We start from the raw sequence: 19,016 nt of genomic DNA, 5'->3' as shown, positions 1-19,016 counted from the left end.
TGGTCACTGTGTGATCCTGGGCAAGATGCTAAACATCTTTCCCCGTCTGGGGGGAATAATGGTACCTACTTATAGAGACGTTGTCTTATTTAAGATACTGTGCGAAAAACATTTTAACCAGGCGTGGGCAGAGAAGAAAATGCTCACGAAACACTTATTATTGCTGTTATTTACTACCAGCCTAGTACCTGTCTTGATTTTTCTTAGAGAAATTCAATTCTTACAGAAATAGATCCAGCAGAGTAAAGATCCAGATTCAGATGGAAATTCAGATCAATGATCCTTCATAAAATAAATGAAAATTCAGGAAATTGATGCCTTGAGCTCTGACCTGTCATCCTCATTTCTCACGGAGATCTTGGATGCGGCCAAGGGAATGGTGAAAGCAAACTGAGAAGGGAAGCGGGGTTGCCACGGCCTGTGGGAAAAGGCTCAGGGAGAACGAACCTGACTGTTCACTGGGGGCTCTGCCTCAGGGGGACAGCAAGGCTGAGCTTCCCTCCATTCAGTCAGGATGCAGCGGGGCCCAGAGGTAGACCAGCGGGGACCTGTTCTCAAGAATCTAGCCATCTATTAGAGGAGACCAGAGTTAGCTAAACACACAGATATGCTTAGACACCAACATCAGAGCCCCTTGAGTTCCATTAGGACCTGGGGGTGGACTCTGCAGTGTGGCAACAGTCCAGGGGCAGTTGGGGTGACAGGAGTGGCCAGAGGGCCGGGGCAAGGATGGGCTCCCGGTGCTCTGGGCAAGGCTAGTTTTGCATTTGCGGAGCGGGGTTATGTCTCCTTGCAAGCTGTGACTTTCACAGCCTTTGAAGTGAGCGTTTGCAGAAAAGGACCTGTCAACCTCTAGAGAGTAAGCTCAGGAGGGCATTCTGTGGGACAGTGAAAGAAACAGTCCCATTTCCTCTTCCCTGGACCCCAAGAGAGAAAAGCCACAACTATGAAAGGTTTAAATATTGAATGTTTGAACATTGCTGAGCACTTATTTCACTCTTCTGGGGGACGTCAGAGTCACAACTCTAGCTGGGATTTGTATTTTCTTAAAGAAAAAGATGAGAGAGAAAGAAATAAGTAGAGGAAGGAAAGAGAGGCAAAGAAGAAGAAGGAGAACAGGGAGTAAAAGCAAGAGGGTGAGGAAAACTGGAGAGTTCTCACCAGGTGCCGATTAGAGACTAGACGATGGTGTGTGTTAGAGACTAGCCAGGGATGTGTATTTAAATGCAGCAATCCCAAGCGGGAGGGCAGGAGGGAGAAGTGGAAGAGGGATGGACTAGGAATTTGGGGTTGGTACACTACTGCATTTAGAGTAGATAAACAAGGTCCTCCTGTATAGCACAGGGAACGATATTCAATATCCTGTGATAAACCATAAAGAAAAGAATATAAAAAAAGCATGTATATAAGTGTATATCATTGTGTTGTACAGCAGAGGTTGGCACAACATTGGAAATCAACTTTATTTCAATAATAAGTAAATAAGTAAATAAATGCAGTGACCCCAGCAATGGGCCCAGAATTAAAGAGAAGAGTGGTGAAGTCATCCTTCCCCCAAAACAGTGCTTTTCCCCCAAGACTTCATTCTGTCCTGCACACATTTGTCTCCAAGCCTATATTGTTTTGTTTTCTTCCAGAGTCTAAGACAAGAAGTAGCAGTTGTCCATCAAACTTCCTATCTCCACCCGCAACCCTTCCCAAACTGTTTTCTCTGAGTAACATCAAATCCCAGGAGCTCAGGTTCCTTGGTTCCTGGGAATTTTCCAGACCTACTTACTGGTAGTGTGTCTCTCCAGATATCACTAACTTCAGTCTGCTTACAGTCCTAGAACCTCTTCCTCACAAAGATATGTAACATGCAAGAGCCTTTCCTTTGCCCCTGCAAAGGTTAAGTGGTTAGAAGGCAGTTTACAAATCAACTAGGTGTCTTACAATTGTTACCCTATCCAACTTGAGGTTATCTTACATTGTGTACGTGCCTGCTAAATCACTTCAGTCGTGTCCGACTCTTTGTGACCCTATGTACTGCAGCCCTCCAGGCTCCTCTGTCCACAGGATTCTCCAGGCAAGAATACTGCAGTGGGTTGCCATGCCCTCCTCTAGGGGATCTTCCCAACCCAGAGATTAAACCCATTTCTCTTATGTCTCCTGAACTGGCAGCTTCTTTACCAACAGTGCCACCTGGGAAGCCCATATCTTACGTTAGATTAAGATAATTCTTGGCTTTCTGGGTTGTTTTCACTTGTTAATAATGACACATACCTTTCACCTGCTTTCCAACACATATTTTTAAAGTTTCATTAAAATTGCCACAAAAGATTCTTGCCCGAAAAGATGGTATATTAACATATACCATCATTAAGAGCATAATGGTATTATTGTATCTAAAGTAAATATTAGTTTTTGTAATAAATCAGATAAAAATTAAATTGCTTAGCCAAAATTGTGAGGGTTCAGCAAGACCCAAGCTTGCAGAGGAGGCTGTAGCTAATCAGAAGGCCAAATGAGAGTTGGGCACAGTTTGGGGTTCCTCCTCATAATCTGACCAGCAGCCCTTCCACAGCAGCCTCAATAAGCACACAGTATTGGTAGAAGCTGGGGGACTACAGTGTAAACACAGCTTCAAGGCCAGTCTCCTAGCTGTTCTCCAAACAGCTTATGGTCCCTAATATCTGCCCATGTGGGGATTCCAGAGCCAGCACTGGCTATAGCTATCTGAGAAGCAGTGTTTGGAGTTTCCCATTTACTGAGGAGATGCAAAGAAAGAAGGAAATCCAACTGATTTTGTATTAAATCATTTAACAAACATTAATTAATATCTACCAGTGAGCAAGGAGCCATACTAAGATTTCACAGAAAATGTCCGGAGTATAACATCCCAAATCCTTAGCCTGTTGACAAGACCAGCCCTTTGCAGGTGGACTGAACTTCTTCCAGCCCTTCAGGTTTTTTGACTGTTCCCTGCTTTCCTTTTTCTCCCAGTTTTTTCATCATTCCCTTTGCCTGAAACATACCTTCTGCTATATTGTATGAAACTAATTTCTTCTCATCCTTTAAATATAGGCTTAATTATAACTTTTCTAGGGTAGTCTTCCCTGATCCTTGGGACAGACTATGTTAATTTTCGATTTGCTCCCATAGCCTCCTGAACTTCCCTTTTCACATAATCCCTTTCATGTTTATCACTGCTTAAATGTCTTTCTTCCTGTCTGTAAATTTCATGAGGCGGGAGCTCTTTGTCCTCTTTGTAACTATGTGCCAATATCTTAAAAATTCATGCCTAGTACATAATTTGCTTCATGCTTATTATAAGAATTATTTAATTGAATATAATGTCCCCTGCCTAGAAGAACTCCTCTAACAAGAGAGGGGGGAAAGGTACAGGTAAATGCCAAAGTATATGTGTGTGCGTGTATATTTAAAGTATACAAAATTAAAACCAGACAATAGCACAAAGAAAAAATTCCAAACCAAGAGTTGCCAGTTTCTGATTCTCCTAATATTGAGTAATATCACATGGATTTCAATTCCTCCCTATGGTCACTGTTACTGTTGTAGATATTTAGTCACTGCTCATGCGAATGAGTGAAAGGAACTCAGTCTCAATTTTGTTCCTCTATAGCTTAAGTTTTAAAAAGTGTGTGTGTGTGTATTTCAATGTTCAGCCTTAGCTTTCTCTAAATAGGCAAGCTGTCTGCAGTATTATGACTATCAGTGAAGTGACATCACAGGAGCTTTGGCTGACCAAAAGCTCAACAGTAAGAAAGCACCCAAGAGCACTGTCAGTCAGGATTCTGCATGTAAACCTCTGCAAAACACTTACATAAGCCACTGACTCCACAGAACTATGCTAAGCTCTGAGGAAAAACTACAAAACTATATTTAATGCTATAAAGCATTAGCAAGCAAATTTCAGTGTATAAAAAATACATTATGATCAAATAGAATACCAAGATTTCAAGGATGGTTCAATGTTTTCATAGTCTTAGAAATGTGTAATGCTAATATACCACACTACCTAGAAAGTTAAAGAAAAACTTCAGTTCTATGATTCATCTAAATCGATGAATAAACAGATTTTGACACAATATGGCACTCTTACATGTTATCAAACTAGGAATAGAAGATAATTAATTTCATAAAATTAATTTATTAAGAATTTATAGTAAATATCAAACTTAGTGGTGAAACTTTAGAGGCATTTTCATTAAAGTCAGGAAATACATAGTCATACTCATTAGTTCTGCTAATATCCAATCCTGTATCGAAGCTTCCAGAGAACATGATGGGGCAAGGAAAAAAAGAAGGCTATCAATGGAAACGAAGAGATAATTTTCCTCTTATTTGTGGCATTGTTATAGGCTATATAGGAAGCTTGAGACAATCCATAAACTATTGAAACTAACAAGTGTCTAGCAAGTTGATATTCAAAATCAACATACAAAACCAACAGTGTTTCAGTTCCACTTATAATGATAACAACAGAAAATATAAGTGTGGCAGGCCATCTCCAAGATGATCCCAATGAACCCCTGCCCACAAACCCTGCCTTCCTGGTATTCCTGTGTAAGCAATAAGAGAACACGTAAATAACAATTTATGACTTTCAGGGTTGAGCCATTAAGATATTGTGGGTTCATCTTTTCCCTCTTGGATCACTTGTGGGTGGAAGCCAGTCACCGTATCATGAGGACACCAGAACAGCCCTAAAAAGAGACCTATGTGATGAAGTAAAGCCTCTTGACAACAGCCAGGAACTGAGGCTTCCTTCCAACAGCAGTCTTGGAAGCAGATCCTCTAGCCATAATTAAGCCTTCATATGACTGCAGCCCTGGCTGATATCTTGAGTTAAATCTCATAAATAAAAAATGCTAAGCTAGAATCACAGTTAAACTTCTGAACTCCTGGCCCTCAGAAACTGTGGGAGAGTAAATGTTTGCTGTTCTAAGTAATTAAGTTTTAGGGTAATTAGGCAACAATAGATAAATAAGTTTCAGAAAATTTTCAAAAATTAATATAAGAAAAGATATGAAGACAGAAAATTATTTTTTAAAATTATTAAATGACATAAAAGACATATTGAATAACTACAATATTCTTTTTTTTTAATAACTACAATATTCTTTACTAAAGGGGAGAAATTCTTTCCAATTTAAGCTACATATTAAGGGCAAAATCCCAATCTATGTCCTCTGCAACTTGCTAAGCTAATCCTAAAATTTACATGGAAGATGAGAAGAGTAGGAATACTCAAGAAAAATTTGAAGTATAACTCCAGGTGTGTGGAGTGGGATAGATAAGGCTTATATCCCAGATATCAAAATTTATTACAAAGCTGTTCTAGCTTAACTAGAACATGGCATGGTATTGGCATAAGAATAGACAAATCAGTGGAATAGAATAGAAAGCCCAGAAAGAGAGCTGGAATCTCCATTGATGTGATAGGCAGAATCATGCCCAATCCCCACCTCCAAAAGATGTCTATATTCTAGGTTTCAGAATTTGTGAATATGTGGGTTACATAGTAAAGGGGAATTAAGGGTACAGATGGAATTAAGATTGCTAATCAGCTGACTTGACTTTAAAATAGGGAAATTATCCTACATTAACTGAGCAAGCACAGTGTAATCACAAGAGTCTTTAAAAATGGAAGTGAGAAGCAGAAGAGTCAGTGTCAGATGGATGGCATTGTGAGAAGGGCTTGGTCTGGCATTGCTGGTTTTTAAGATGGAGGAAAGAGGTAATGAGCCAGGGAATGCAGAGGGCATGCCGAAGATGGAAAGGCAAGGAAATGAATCCTCCCACAGGACCTTCAGAAGGAATGAAGCTCTGCCTAGACTTTGATCTTAGCCTACTAGGATCCATTTTGGACTTCTGACCTCAAGAATTGTAAGATAATAAATTTGTGTTGTTTTACACTACCAAATAGTGGTAATTTGTTACAGGAGTCATAGGAAATGCATATAATCTGTGTTACAAGCCAGTAGGTAAAGAACATACTATTCTACCAGGGGAGTGAGACCAATTGGTTACCCATGCGAAAAAAAAGAAAATTAGTTTCCTCTCGCATGTTATATACAAAAATAAATTTGAGGTAGAGTGAGTACCTACATGTGAAAAGCAAAATAGTACAACTTTTAAGAGACATAAAGTTTAATATTTTTACGAGCTTGGAGAGGAAAGATTTCTTAAACAAGGCACGGAAAGCATGAGCCATAAAGAAAAGAAATTGGCAGAACTATGTTAAAATCAGAATCATCTGTTCAAGAAAAGATACTACACATAAGTACAGAAAACAAGACACAGACTAGGAGAATATAGGTGCAATGCATCTAAGGCACAAGAAATTAATATCCACAATATAGAAAGAAATGTTCCAAATCAATGAATAAAAGGCAACCCACTGGAAAACCAAATGAAGGATATGAATAATTAGTTCATAAGAAAGAAATTCAAATGCCCATTAACATATGAGGAAGTGCTTATCTTTATTATCAGTCAGAGATGAGCAAAGAAGGCCACGCATCATTGTGTATCTGACTGGAAAGTTTTTTTAAAAATCTGAAAATTCTAAGGATTGGTGAGGATATGGGAAAAAGGAAGGGTCACAGTCTTCTGGAATGAGTACAAATCTGTAATTTATTTCTGGAGAGAAATTTGGCAATATTCTGAACATTATACGTGCATCCTGTGTGACCCAGATTTCTGTTTAGGCAGGGATGCGCCCTTGTGTATAAGGTGACGTGCACGGGAACATCTGTCATAGCATCATTCAGAACAGCGAAAACTCAGGAACAACCTAAATGCCAGTGAGAAATAAAACAGATGCTGTGTTGCTGCCATGAATTAATGAAAGAGTGCCACATATGTCAACATGGATAAACCCTGGAAACATTTTAAGGAAAAAACTAAATTTGCAGAGTGATGAATACATTCTGCACTTGTAAGGCTTCAAAGATACACTATTTATAGCCAAGACATGGAAGCAACCTAAATGTCATCGACAGATGAATGGATAAAGAAGATATGGTACGTTTACACAATGGAATATTCTTCAGCCATTAGAAACAATAAAATAATGCCATTTTCAGCAACATGGATGAACCTAGAGACTGTCATGCAGAGTGAAGGAAGTCAGAGAAGGAGAAATATTGTATGATACCCCTTACATGTGGAATCTAAAAAGAAATGATATAAATGAACTTACAAAACAGAAAGAGACTCACAGACTTAGAGTTCGAAGTTATGGTTGCCTGCACACACTGCTGTATTTAAAATGGATAACCAACAAGGACCTAGGGTAGAGCACATGGAACACTTTTCAACATTACGTGGCAGCCTGGATGGGAGGGGAGTTTGGGGGAGAATGTATATGTATTGCTGAGTCCCTTTGCTGTTCACCTGAAACTATCACAACATTGTTAATCAGCTATACCTCAATATAATACAAAAAGCTTAATATATATATATATATATATATATATACTATTTATGCTTTTGTATAGAGAAGCTTGTGTGGGATCTGAAGCTTATACAATTGTAGGTGGTGTCCTCATTAAGAAAAAGATTGTAAATAAAAAATTTAAATATAAAATAGAATACAAAATTAGGTACAGAGTTTAATTTTGAATATTAATTTTAAATAAGAAAAACACAAAAATCATAAATTTTAAAAAGCTGACAAATATCTGGAATAATAAAATCCAGAAAAACAACATAGTATGATTACTAGCTATTCAACACATCTTTATATAATACTATGTTTTCTTATATTTGTTAGCTTCATTCTCCTTGACTGCAATTTTATGTTGGAGTTTAATAAATTAACAATCTTGTGACAGTTTCAGGTGGACAGCAAAGGGACTCAGCCATACAAACACATGAATTGATTCTCCCCCAAGCTCCCCTCCCATTCAGGCTGCCACAGAACATTAAGCAGAGTTCCCTGCGCTATACAACAGAATCTTGCTGGTTACCCATTTTAAATACAGCAGGGTGGACATATCAATCCTACACTCCCTACCTCTCCTCCACAGTCTTCACCACTCCCCACAACCGTAAGTTCATTCTCTAAATCCGTGAGTTTCTGTTTTACAGATAAGTTCTTTGGATCACTTCTTTTTAGATTCTGCAAATAAGGGATGTTATATGATATTTCTCTTCTGTGTGACTTATTTCACTCAGTATGACAACTTCTAGGTCCATCCAAGTTGACTGCAATTTTGTAATAGATTTTTTTTTATAGTGAGTGTTCAAAGACAATTCCATTTTTTTATGGCATGGCTGATCAACTAATAAAAGACCAAAAAAGGATCCTTTAGAGAAGATTCTTTAAGCATCACAACTCTAACTTCTGTCCTTGCAGAATGGCAATTTGACCTTTCTGGGCAGGGCTCTCTGGGCAGGGCTCCCAGGGCAGCCTGGAGCCTAGCCTCTGAGCAAGGAGCAGATTCTTCTCTGAGGTTGAGGGAAATCAACCAGGGGGAATCTATCAGGGGCAGAACATCTCTGGCTTCTGGGAGCTGGAAGGCTACAGAGGTAGTCCTGGCAGCCCCAGAGGTTTGAAAATCAGACTGACAAAGACAAATAGATAGGATGAAAACAAATTTATTTAATATAAATTATATATGATACAGGAGCCTTCATAAGGAAATGAAGACCCAAAGAAATGATTGACTCAAAAAAATGGTTGACCCAAAGAAATGGTTATGCTAGGTGTGTTGAAGAGTAGAAAGATGTGCAAGGATAAAGGGCCAAAGGTGCACTAAGTATAGTAAACTAGGGGAAACTTAGCAAGGTATGTTTAATCAGATCTTTCGATGCATCCCTTCTCTTGGGATATAAGGATGCTCCTTTCCTCTGGGCATAGGAGGAAAATCTTATATGAGCGCTTCATGATGTGCTCTTATCACAAAGGGCAGAAAGTCCTTGCTGCACATGACAATTCTTAAATTCCTTCAGCTTGAAATAATCAGTATGCCAGCATGTCATATTTTGGAGTAGTGTGTCCTGAACTGAGTCACCACACGTTTAACAAAAGATTAATAACTTGCTAGGGTATGAAATGAAAATTCAGGATAGTGATGACTGTGGGGATAAGAGACAAAGGGTAGGATTGGGATAGAGTGAGGGAGGTTTCAACAGTACTTCAAATTAAAAAAAACTTGAAGCAAATAGGGTGAAATACTAAGACCACTATTTTTGTACTATTTTTCTTCTTTTCTGGATGTTTGAAAATATTTTATTACTTTATACATGCTGCTGCTGCTGCTAAGTCACTTCAGTCGTGTCCGACTCTGTGCGACCCCATAGACGGCACCCCAGCCCAGCAGGCTCCCCCATCCCTGGGATCCTCCAGGCAAGAACACTGGAGTGGGTTGCCATTTCCTTCTCCAATGCATGAAAGTGAAAAGTGAAAGTGAAGTCACTCAGTTGTATCTGACTCTTAGTGACCCCATGGACGGCAGCCTACCAGACTCCTCCGTCCATGGGATTTTCCAGGCAAGAGTACTGGAGTGGGGTGCCATTGCCTTCTCTGACTTTATATATATACATATATAAAAATCAAAGCACTGACTGCTGGGGCTGTAACTGGTAGTGGCTCTCCATGCTCAGATGACTTGAAAAGGTCTTGTCCAAAGAAAGGATATTGTTTAAAAATGACAGATCTTTAAATTTGGTGATGCTTATTCTCCAGTCCTTTGCTGGTCATAGTCTCTCCATTGTATTATACAACTAAGAAGCACATTTCATAGCCTTAATATGAATAGTTGCTTCTATAGTGACATGCTGAGTAATTAAATTCAATCCGCAAACTTTCTGTTGCCTAGGATTTATGGACTAATTAGAATATGAATTTCTTAAAAAGAATAACTTGTTCTCCATAATATATAGAATTTCTATAATAAAGTCATTTCTCTAAGAAAGCGATAAGCTCTTTGGAGCTACTGCTAAAGATCCAAGCCTTCAGTAAGCTTTCCAGGCCCTCCCTGTAATGCTGCCATCAGTGGGGGGAAAACACAATCCTGGGGGCTCTGTTCACTGAGACCATAATATCTACCCTTTAAAGCAAGTTCCACAAGTGAACAATGTGAATATTTTAACAGTTAGTTCAGAGAAATATGTGCAGATTGTGGATAATACAGCAAATATATTAATGGCCCAAGATGTTTAATACATTTCAAACAAAGTATAAATTATGTAAAATGCAAATTTTAAGAGTAATTAAGAGTGTTCACTGTATTTACCTTAGGATGCTTTTGAGATCCTTTAACAGGAAATGTTTATTAAGTTTCCAATACTCTCTCACAGGGAATTACTTCTGATATTATTTGTTTAAAACAAAGTACTTCATAGCAACTCAGGAGACAGTGAAACTTCAAATACAGAACAGCTGTTCTATATAGAAAGTCCAGGCCAGCCCTTAATATTGTGTTTTTATAAAACAGATCTAATTAACATTAAGTTGCTTGGTCACCTTTTTGCCCACTCCTGCCTCTTCCCCTGAAACAAACCATGTTGAGTCACTAGACGTTATAGCCCTAACAGGGCACAGCGACCTTGTGTGTGAGAACCCACCTTCTCTCAGGCTGACAGCTTGGCTGTATTTGGGGGAGGGCACAGGTGCCTCCTGCTTCTTCGTAATGAACCCTAGAGACTACCCCAAACAAGTATTGTTTATGCAACCTTGTTTACAGAGGATTTGGGCATAACATTAAATTTATCTCAAAAGTATTAAATGAGAAACACATATGTCAGGCATGCACGTGCGCGCACACACAGACACATTCTCACATACCCTGCGGTTGTAGAACACTTTGCAGTTAGAGCAAAATCTTTCCTCTTCACATTCAATATCTGGAAATGCTTGAGGTTTGAGGAAAACATTTTCATTAAGTGTTTGATGTTGTGAAGGAGCTCCAGGCAGTGGAAGACTGCTTTGCTTCACATTTCAGAAGCTCCTCAAAATTTGGGAAGAGGAGCTAATGAAATATTTCCCTGTTTAAAGTCACAGGAAAATGAATCTTCTAAAAAGTTAAGATATTCCATTTTAAAGTGCATAGTAATATAAAACACTACCTGAAAGCCATGATACTCCAAAGGGAAATCGGGACCCATCATCTCCTCAAAGAAATTTACATCCTAGTAATCTTCAACCCAATACTGATAAATGAGGTGCTGAGTCACAGATTACTAGAAATTATTCTTAAGTCTAGAGACTGAAGAAACCTGGCTTTTATGTGTGAACTAGCAATATTAAAGTGAAAATGAAAAAATATTTAGTCTTCTGACAAACCAATTAGCCCATATCTAGCTATCTATTTACCAATACATTCAACCAGCATTTATTGATTGTCTCTCAGGTTACAGATGTTATAAAAAATGCCCCATTAGGCATCCAGACAAGAATGAGCTGCAAACTTTGCCCTCCAGGAGATTAAAGTCTAAAGGCAAAAACATTTTTTCCAGTGGATAATAAATCCGGTAACAGGCCCATTCTATAATTTTTTATTACTTCCTAAATAAAATAGTTAGATATGAAATTTTTGCTTCTTATCCCCACAATTTCTATCTCTCCTAATCTGAAGGTCTTGGTACCCAAGAGAGGAGTGTTTCCGCTTGGGGATATAGCAGTGGTTCCACTGAATTGGAAGATGAGACTGCCACTTGGCCTTTGTGGCTCTATATTTCATTGAACCAACAGGTTACAGAAAGGGATTACTGGATGGATTGATCTTGATTGTCAGAGAAATGTGATTACACAGTGGGGCAAAGAGGATTCAGGATGTTCTCCAGATACCCCAGTATTTCCATGTCCAACAGTAAAAGTCAATGGAAAACTACAGCAAGCAGAAATATGCAGAACTAGTGACGATTCAGACCCTTTAAGAAAGAGGTATGGCAAAACCAACACAATATTGTAATTAGCCTCCAATTAAAATAAAAATTATATTAAAAAAAGAACGAGGTAAGCAAGCTAAAATCTTGTCTGAGAGATCACAGGGTAAGGAATAAGGATATTATAAGCATCAACTAAGGCATTATGAGGGCTTCCCCACGTGGTAAAGAATCCACTTGCAATTTGGGAGATCTGGGTTCCACCCCTGAGTTGGGAAGATCCCCTGGATGGGGGCATGGCAACTCACTCCAGTATTCTTTCCTGGAGAATCTCCATGGACAGAGGAGCCTGGCGGGCTACAGTCCATAGGGTCGCAAAGAGTCAGACATGACTGAGCACAGCACAGCACAACACATGGCTTTATGATTTTTTATTTATAATAAAAAGACTACAGCAGTTCTATGTATTTTCTTTTAGCCTTTCTTATGCACAAGTGTGTATACACAAGTACACTAATTTCTTTTTCCTTTTCTTCTTGTTCTCATACTATTAACCAATACTCTCAGTTTCACACAGTTTGTGATGGTGGGATGGGACCTGACAAAAATCACCTTTCCTTTGCTATATGACTTCCTATTGGGCTCTGCCAACAGGAGGTGCTAGAGGGAGACTGGGAGGCTGGAGGAGGGAAGGTGGGGTTTGATTCTTCCTGTTTGCTCCTGTTCCAAACAACATTACCACCACCAGGAATCTTCATCCTGGCAGCAATGCTTAATTCCAGCAGCCACAGTTGGCTCCAGCGTGCAGTGTCCGCACAGTGCCAGAGCCAGCCTCACTGCCTCCCCTCAGATACCAGCACCAGCTGGACAGTGACCCTTCCCAGAGGTCTGGACTGCAGCTCTGGGAGGCTCCTCACCCAAGTCTAAATTCTAATGATATCAACATCTTTTGCTCCTCAAGCTTTATTTAAGAGTGAGAGCTGCTTCCTAAAGCTATTATCTCCAGGAAACTACAGGGTCTCTCCCTTTTGCCTTTTCAGTTCTCTAATACTGGTTACCAGCTAAAGAGCTACATTTTCCCAGTTAAAGTAACTGGTGTGGTTTCTGTCTTCTGACTGGACCCTGACTGATAAACACTGGTATTTCTCCAATATCCTTCCTACCCCTTCAACTATACAGAGCAGACCCTGCTCCTGACCCAGGGATAGGCTCTAATTGGTCTAAGTCAGAGCAGCTTCATTCCCTTCCTTAGATGATTGGTGTATACAACCCAGGCCTCAGCCAATTAGCTCACAGCCATGGGGACTGGTTAGGCTAGTCCAGTCAAATTGTGGGAGGTGGCGGCACTATCTCCATGGGAACAGGGCTTTGTTTAAATGTAAAATCTACAACTGCTGTAGCCATTTTGCCATCTTAAGAGAAACCAAAGAGAGAATGAAGCTAAACCAGGCAGGATGACAGAGTCAAGGGAATTTCAAAGAACAGAGCCTGAAGTCCTGAGCATGTCATGCCTCATGTACTCGGGACATTTCAATTAAGTGAGCCAATAAATCCTCTTTACTGTTTCAGCTATTTTGAGTTAGGTGTGCAATCACTTGACAGCAAAAGCCTTACAATGAAGTCATCTTATAATTAAACATATGTGTGACTATAAACTAATGCTCAAAGTTCTCCAAGCCAGGCTTCAGCAATACGTGAACCGTGAACTCCCAGATGTTCAAGCTGGTTTTAGAAAAGGCAGAGGAACCAGAGATCAAATTGCCAACATCCTCTGGATCATTGAAAAAGCAAGAGAGTTCCAGAAAAACATCTATTTCTGCTCTGTTGACTATGCCAAAGCCTTTGACTGTGTGGATCACAAGAAACTATGGAAAATTCTGAAAGAGATGGGAATACCAGACCACCTGACCTGCCTCTTGAGAAACCTATATGCACGTCACGAAGCAACACTTAGAACTGGACATGGAACAACAGACTGGTTCCAAATAGGAAAAGGAGTACATCAAGGCTGTATATTGTCACCCTGCTTATTTAACTTATATGCAGAGTACATCATGAGAAATGCTGGGCTGGAAGCACAAGCTGGAATCAAGATTGCCGGGAGAAATATCAATAACCTCAGATATGCAGATGACACCACCCTTATGGCAGAAAGTGAAGAGGAACTCAAATGCCTCTTGATGAAAGTGAAAGAGGAGAGTGGAAAAGTTGGCTTAAAGCTCAACATTCAGAAAATGAAGATTATCGCATCTGATCCCATCACTTCATGGGAAATAGATGGGGAAACAGTGGAAATAGTGTCAGACTTTATTTTTTTGGGCTCCAAAATCACTGCAGATGGTGATTGCAGCCAGGAAATTAAAATATGCTTACTCCTTGGAAGGAAAGTTATGACCAACCTAGATAGCATATTCAAAAGCAGAGACATTACTTTGCCAACAAAGGTCCATCTAGTCAAGGCTATGGTTTTTCCTCTGGTCATGTATGGATGTGAGAGCTGGACTGTGAAGAAAGCTGAGCCCCAAAGAATTGATGCTTTTGAACTGTGGTGTTGGAGAAGACTCTTGAGAGTCCCTTGGACTGCAAGGAGATCCAACCAGTCCATTCTAAAGGAGATCAGTCCTGGGTGTTCATTGGAAGGATGGATGCTAAAGCTGAAACTCCAATACTTTGGCCACCTCATGCGAAGAGTTGACTCATTGGAAAAGACCCTGAAGCTGGGAGGGATTGGGGGCAGGAGAAGAAGGGGACAACAGAGGATGAGATGGCTGGATGGCATCACAGACTTGATGGACATGAGTTTGAGTGAACTCCGGGAGTTGGTGATGGACAGGGAGGCCTGGCGTGCTGCAATTCATGGGGTCACAGAGTTGGACACGACTGAGTGACTGAACTGAACTGAAAGGACCACACGGACCTATATTATGATACTGTTTTATATACATGCTTTGCCTTAAGTACTCACAGAGTACATAACCCAAATGGTGAGAATACAGTATATACTGAAGAATGGTAAGTCCTTCACCTTTGTTTGGGTCCTTCAACTAGAGTTATCTTTTATAACCTGTCTTCTTCCCTCTGCACCTTAAAATTTTTAAAAAGAAATTTTTTTTTTAATCTGAATAGGAAAAGTTTTTCTGAGTCTGTTTTTCATATTCATCAGGACATGGAAATGTGTTTATTTTTCAATTTTTTTTGGTTGGCATTTCTAATATTCTGGGGATAGGAATTCAGATCCATTAGAATACATACAAGTTCAAATGAATCAAAACCTGGAAACTAATTTTCATCAGCTTCGCCTTCAACTTCTTATGCTAGCATGTTGACAGGCCAATCGGGAGGAAAGGACCAGTGGCAGCCTGCTCTTATTTCTAGAAACCTGAGATCTTGAAGCTCCTTCAGGGCCTACCTCTGCCTCTGACCTCCTATTTTTTTGGCCAAGCCATTGAACCCATGCCCTCTGTAGTTGAAAATCAGAGTCCTAACCACTGAACTGCCAGGGAATTCCCTGTTCTCCTTCTTAAACATTCTTAAACACTGTCAAAGCCTCAACTCTGGGCCTTCGACCCTTTAGTGAGAAGAAAAGGCACCAGTAATAAAAATCACCCCTCATATTTGCATAGTGCTCCAATTTTCAAAATACTTTAGACAGATAATTTAAATTGGATACCAAACTTCCCAGAAGGTGAACGGGGGAGGTATTGCCACTTTATTGACACAGAAGGCCAGGGCTATGACTGACTTATCCTGATTGACTTCTGTCCCCAGGCCAACCTAGCACAGTGACCTTGATGTAACTAGAGGTGATCAGGAAATACAGGCTAGGGAATGAAAATCAAAGACAAAGGAGCTTTGGCACAGCGACTCTCCCTACAACATTGTTAGGACTGCAGAGTTCAGTGGTGGAACTAGGACAGGAACAGAGAAGATCTCCTCTGGAGGGGCTGGCTTGGACATGTTTGCACAGGGGAGGGCTGATGGTTAACCACCAAATCGAGCCTTCATAAACTGACTCATTTTCTGACAAAGCTGATTATACAAACCTCCTTCCACATGTGGGACTCTCTCATGGAGAATTATTAGGCCACCAGGCTGCTGGTGTTTTTGCACAATGGCCTATAGAATTGGCTATGGGATTAAAAACAAAAAGAAAGGAACCTCAAAGAAAAGGGAACTATACAAAATAAAAGTGACTTGGAGATTCCCGCCCCCCCCCGCCGAAAGAAAAGATGTTCCCCCACCCATGCCTCTATCTAATGGTGCCTAGGAAGGAAGTAGAAAGAGCACTCACTGTTCCTGGGCTGGCGCCTGGAGCTGCTGACTGCCATGTATCTTGAGTGAGTTGTTACATTTTGGGAGTCTTCACTTCCTTTTGTAAAATAAAAGGCTGGAAAATAAAAGGCTGGACTCTTCACACATCTCTAAGGACTCTTCCAGTCATGTGATTCTAGAGGGCACTGCGTATGGCAGAAAGAGTTTCTCTGTTCAAAACCTGCCCTTGCCACTTACCATTTGTCAAACTTGGACAAAGTCTCTCTTTAAAAAGAACTAATGCTTATTTTTTTCGTCCTATCGTTAAAGTATAATGTATGTACTATAGAAAATGTAAAACATACAGGCAAGTATGTTAAGGAGGAAAATAAGGATCTCTCACTGTTATCCAGAGGTAATCAGCTGTTTTAGGGTGTTTCTTTCATGATGTAAATTAGGGGTTGGCAAACTCTGACCCTCAGGCCAAATCTTGTCCACTGCTATTTTCTTAATGGTCTGTGACCAAAGAGTTTTTTACATTTTCAAATGGTTGAAAAATAATCAAAAGAGTAATAATGTTTTGTGGCTAGTGAAAATTAAATGAAATTCAAATATAGGTGTCCATAAGAAAAATTTTATTGGAATACAGTAATGCTGGTTAGCTTATGTATTGTCTTTTACTCAACAACAGCAGATCTTGTGCCCTGCCAAACCTAAAATATCTGGTTCATCACAGAAAATAGTTGCTAACCTTTGATATAGATAAAATAAATATAAATATGTGGGTTTATGTATTACATTATGTATCTTATATTCTACTTTTTTTTCTTAACACTTAAATACAAACACTTACTGATCACTGTAAATATTCTTTGTAAACATGACTTAATAGCTTCCTAATATTGCATCATCATTTAAGATGTTGTTGGATATTTGGTTTATTAAAAATTTTCACTTATAATTTTCAGAAACATTCTTAGACAGAAATATTTGACCATATCTCTTATTATTTCCTAAAATTTAGATTCCTAGAAGGGAGATGACTAGCATAAATTATATGGACAGTTATAGATACTCTAAAGAAATGCTGTATCAATTTGTATATCCATTATTCTCAGTGAGTGAGAGTGATCATCTCTTAGTACCCTCTGAGTACCCATCATTAAAAGAGAGAGAGGGGAGATAAAAGAGGAGGAAGCGGAGAGAAAGAGAAAGGGGGAAGTTAACACTGAGATTAGGTCCAGGTCTATGAGCATAGTTCCTCTTCAATGACATGCTGCTGAGAGCTCTCGGAACTACAAGGTTTGCTTTGAGGGTCAAAAAAGATGTGAAAGCATTTTGTAAACTGTTAAAGAAGGATCACTGTCTCATAATCATTATCATGAAAGCTACCTATATGAAACAGCCAGTAGTTCACCCCAAGGGTGGAAAAGCCACTCACCATGACTGTCCTTTTTATGAGAGAATTGGGTCTTAACTTTACAGAGTATTTCATCTCTGTGTTACATTCTTAAAATTAGATCCATGTGTTTCTTTTAATTAGTATTTGATACAGTATTAATATTCTTATTTATCTTCTGCATGCCATATGGATTAAATTCTCATTACCTTTGATCTTAATACTTTTAAAATATGTAAATCAGCAGACACCCTCTTTAAAGAAGTGTTTGCATCCCTGTCTATTATTGCCTTGGGCAAAAGGAAAATATCTGCATTGCAAAAAATCCCCAAATTGTGTTGAAATCTTGAAAACTATATATTACACGGGTCAATCTCAATAGATTAAATAATGGCCAACTGAAAATGAAGCCAATTAGAATTAAATATTGCTTAAACCTGATGAAGGTTAATGAGAGCCCACCATGCATGCACATCATCAAGATGGTCACGTTTCAGGGTGAAACTGGTTAAAGCTTTGTGATTTACTTAACTTCAATAACCAGAACACAATAAAGATTTTCTGATTAACAAAGATAAGCATGCTATATTAAGTGCTTCAGTGTTCTGGGTGAAAGGCTTTTCCTTTGTTTTGAGCTATGGCAAGTCACTTTACTTTCTTGGTCCTTAGTTTCTTTCACCATAAAATGGGGGTGATTAGGCTGTTGAATTCTGAGGCATATTCCAGCTCTAAGCTCTAGGAAGTAATAACAGGGCTGTTATGTAACATATTTTAAAGGAATTTTAAACTTAACAGGGACTGTAGTTACTAATTAATTTAAGAACTGGAGAAGAAAAAGTGCACCTGTGGTTGATTGATGGAAATTATCCTAAACAAGACCATTTATATATCCTTTTTAAGACCATCCAGTCTTTTAGGAAGCTTTTTATTTAAAAATGTATTGTGAAATATATATTGGCCCTATCTTTTCACCTCTTAACTTGAAATATTCTTCTAGCTATTGCTGGGATAGTTTTTCCTTCGCCTTCAAGCTTATTCAATTAATAGCATAAAATATTTTTAGGAAAACTTTGTGTCAATCAAAGGTCCATAATCTGCATGCCACTAAATTCCACAAATTATTCTTCTTATTTTATAAGGTTAATTTCCTTTTGTCAGCTGTTCATTTTACTTTGGAAAATAAAGTCTCCCAGGCTCATAATGGACTTAAGAACCCTCTTTGGTCTGTAGGAGGACTAGAGTTCTTAGGTCCAGATGCAGTTCTTTCTGGAAGAGTGTAATCATGTGTTCATTGTGAATTAATTACTAAAATAGCCACTCTCTAATTTCCTGGACTTTGATTGACAAACATCCTATATCCTACTAGTTATTATATAATGCAGTTTGATTCTCAGTTCAGTAAAACTTTGCTGATACAACAGTCTACATACATATCTTCTAGAAGAAGTCGAATCTCTAGAATAACAAATATCTTCTATAGACAGCGGGTTTTGTTTTAGAATTTACAATTTGCAATATACAATCCAAT

At 39.1% G+C, this 19,016-nt stretch overlaps 1 protein-coding gene across 1 annotated transcript in view; it reads right to left on the bottom strand.

The window, feature by feature from the left end:
- Nucleotides 1-19,016, bottom strand: part of MYO3B (myosin IIIB) — a 454,205-nt gene that overhangs the window by 42,404 nt on the left and 392,785 nt on the right. Inside the window, 1 exon segment of the mRNA XM_018066782.1 lies at nucleotides 11,668-11,680. Within this exon segment, the coding sequence (XP_017922271.1) occupies nucleotides 11,668-11,680 (13 nt within the window).

The sequence above is a fragment of the Capra hircus genome, chromosome 2 (genome assembly GCF_001704415.2).
Source record: "Capra hircus breed San Clemente chromosome 2, ASM170441v1, whole genome shotgun sequence".
In the NCBI taxonomy this organism is placed as follows: Eukaryota; Metazoa; Chordata; class Mammalia; order Artiodactyla; family Bovidae; genus Capra; species Capra hircus.
The sequence above is the reverse complement of the archived record's forward strand: the minus strand, read 5'-3'. Positions and strand labels throughout refer to the sequence as shown.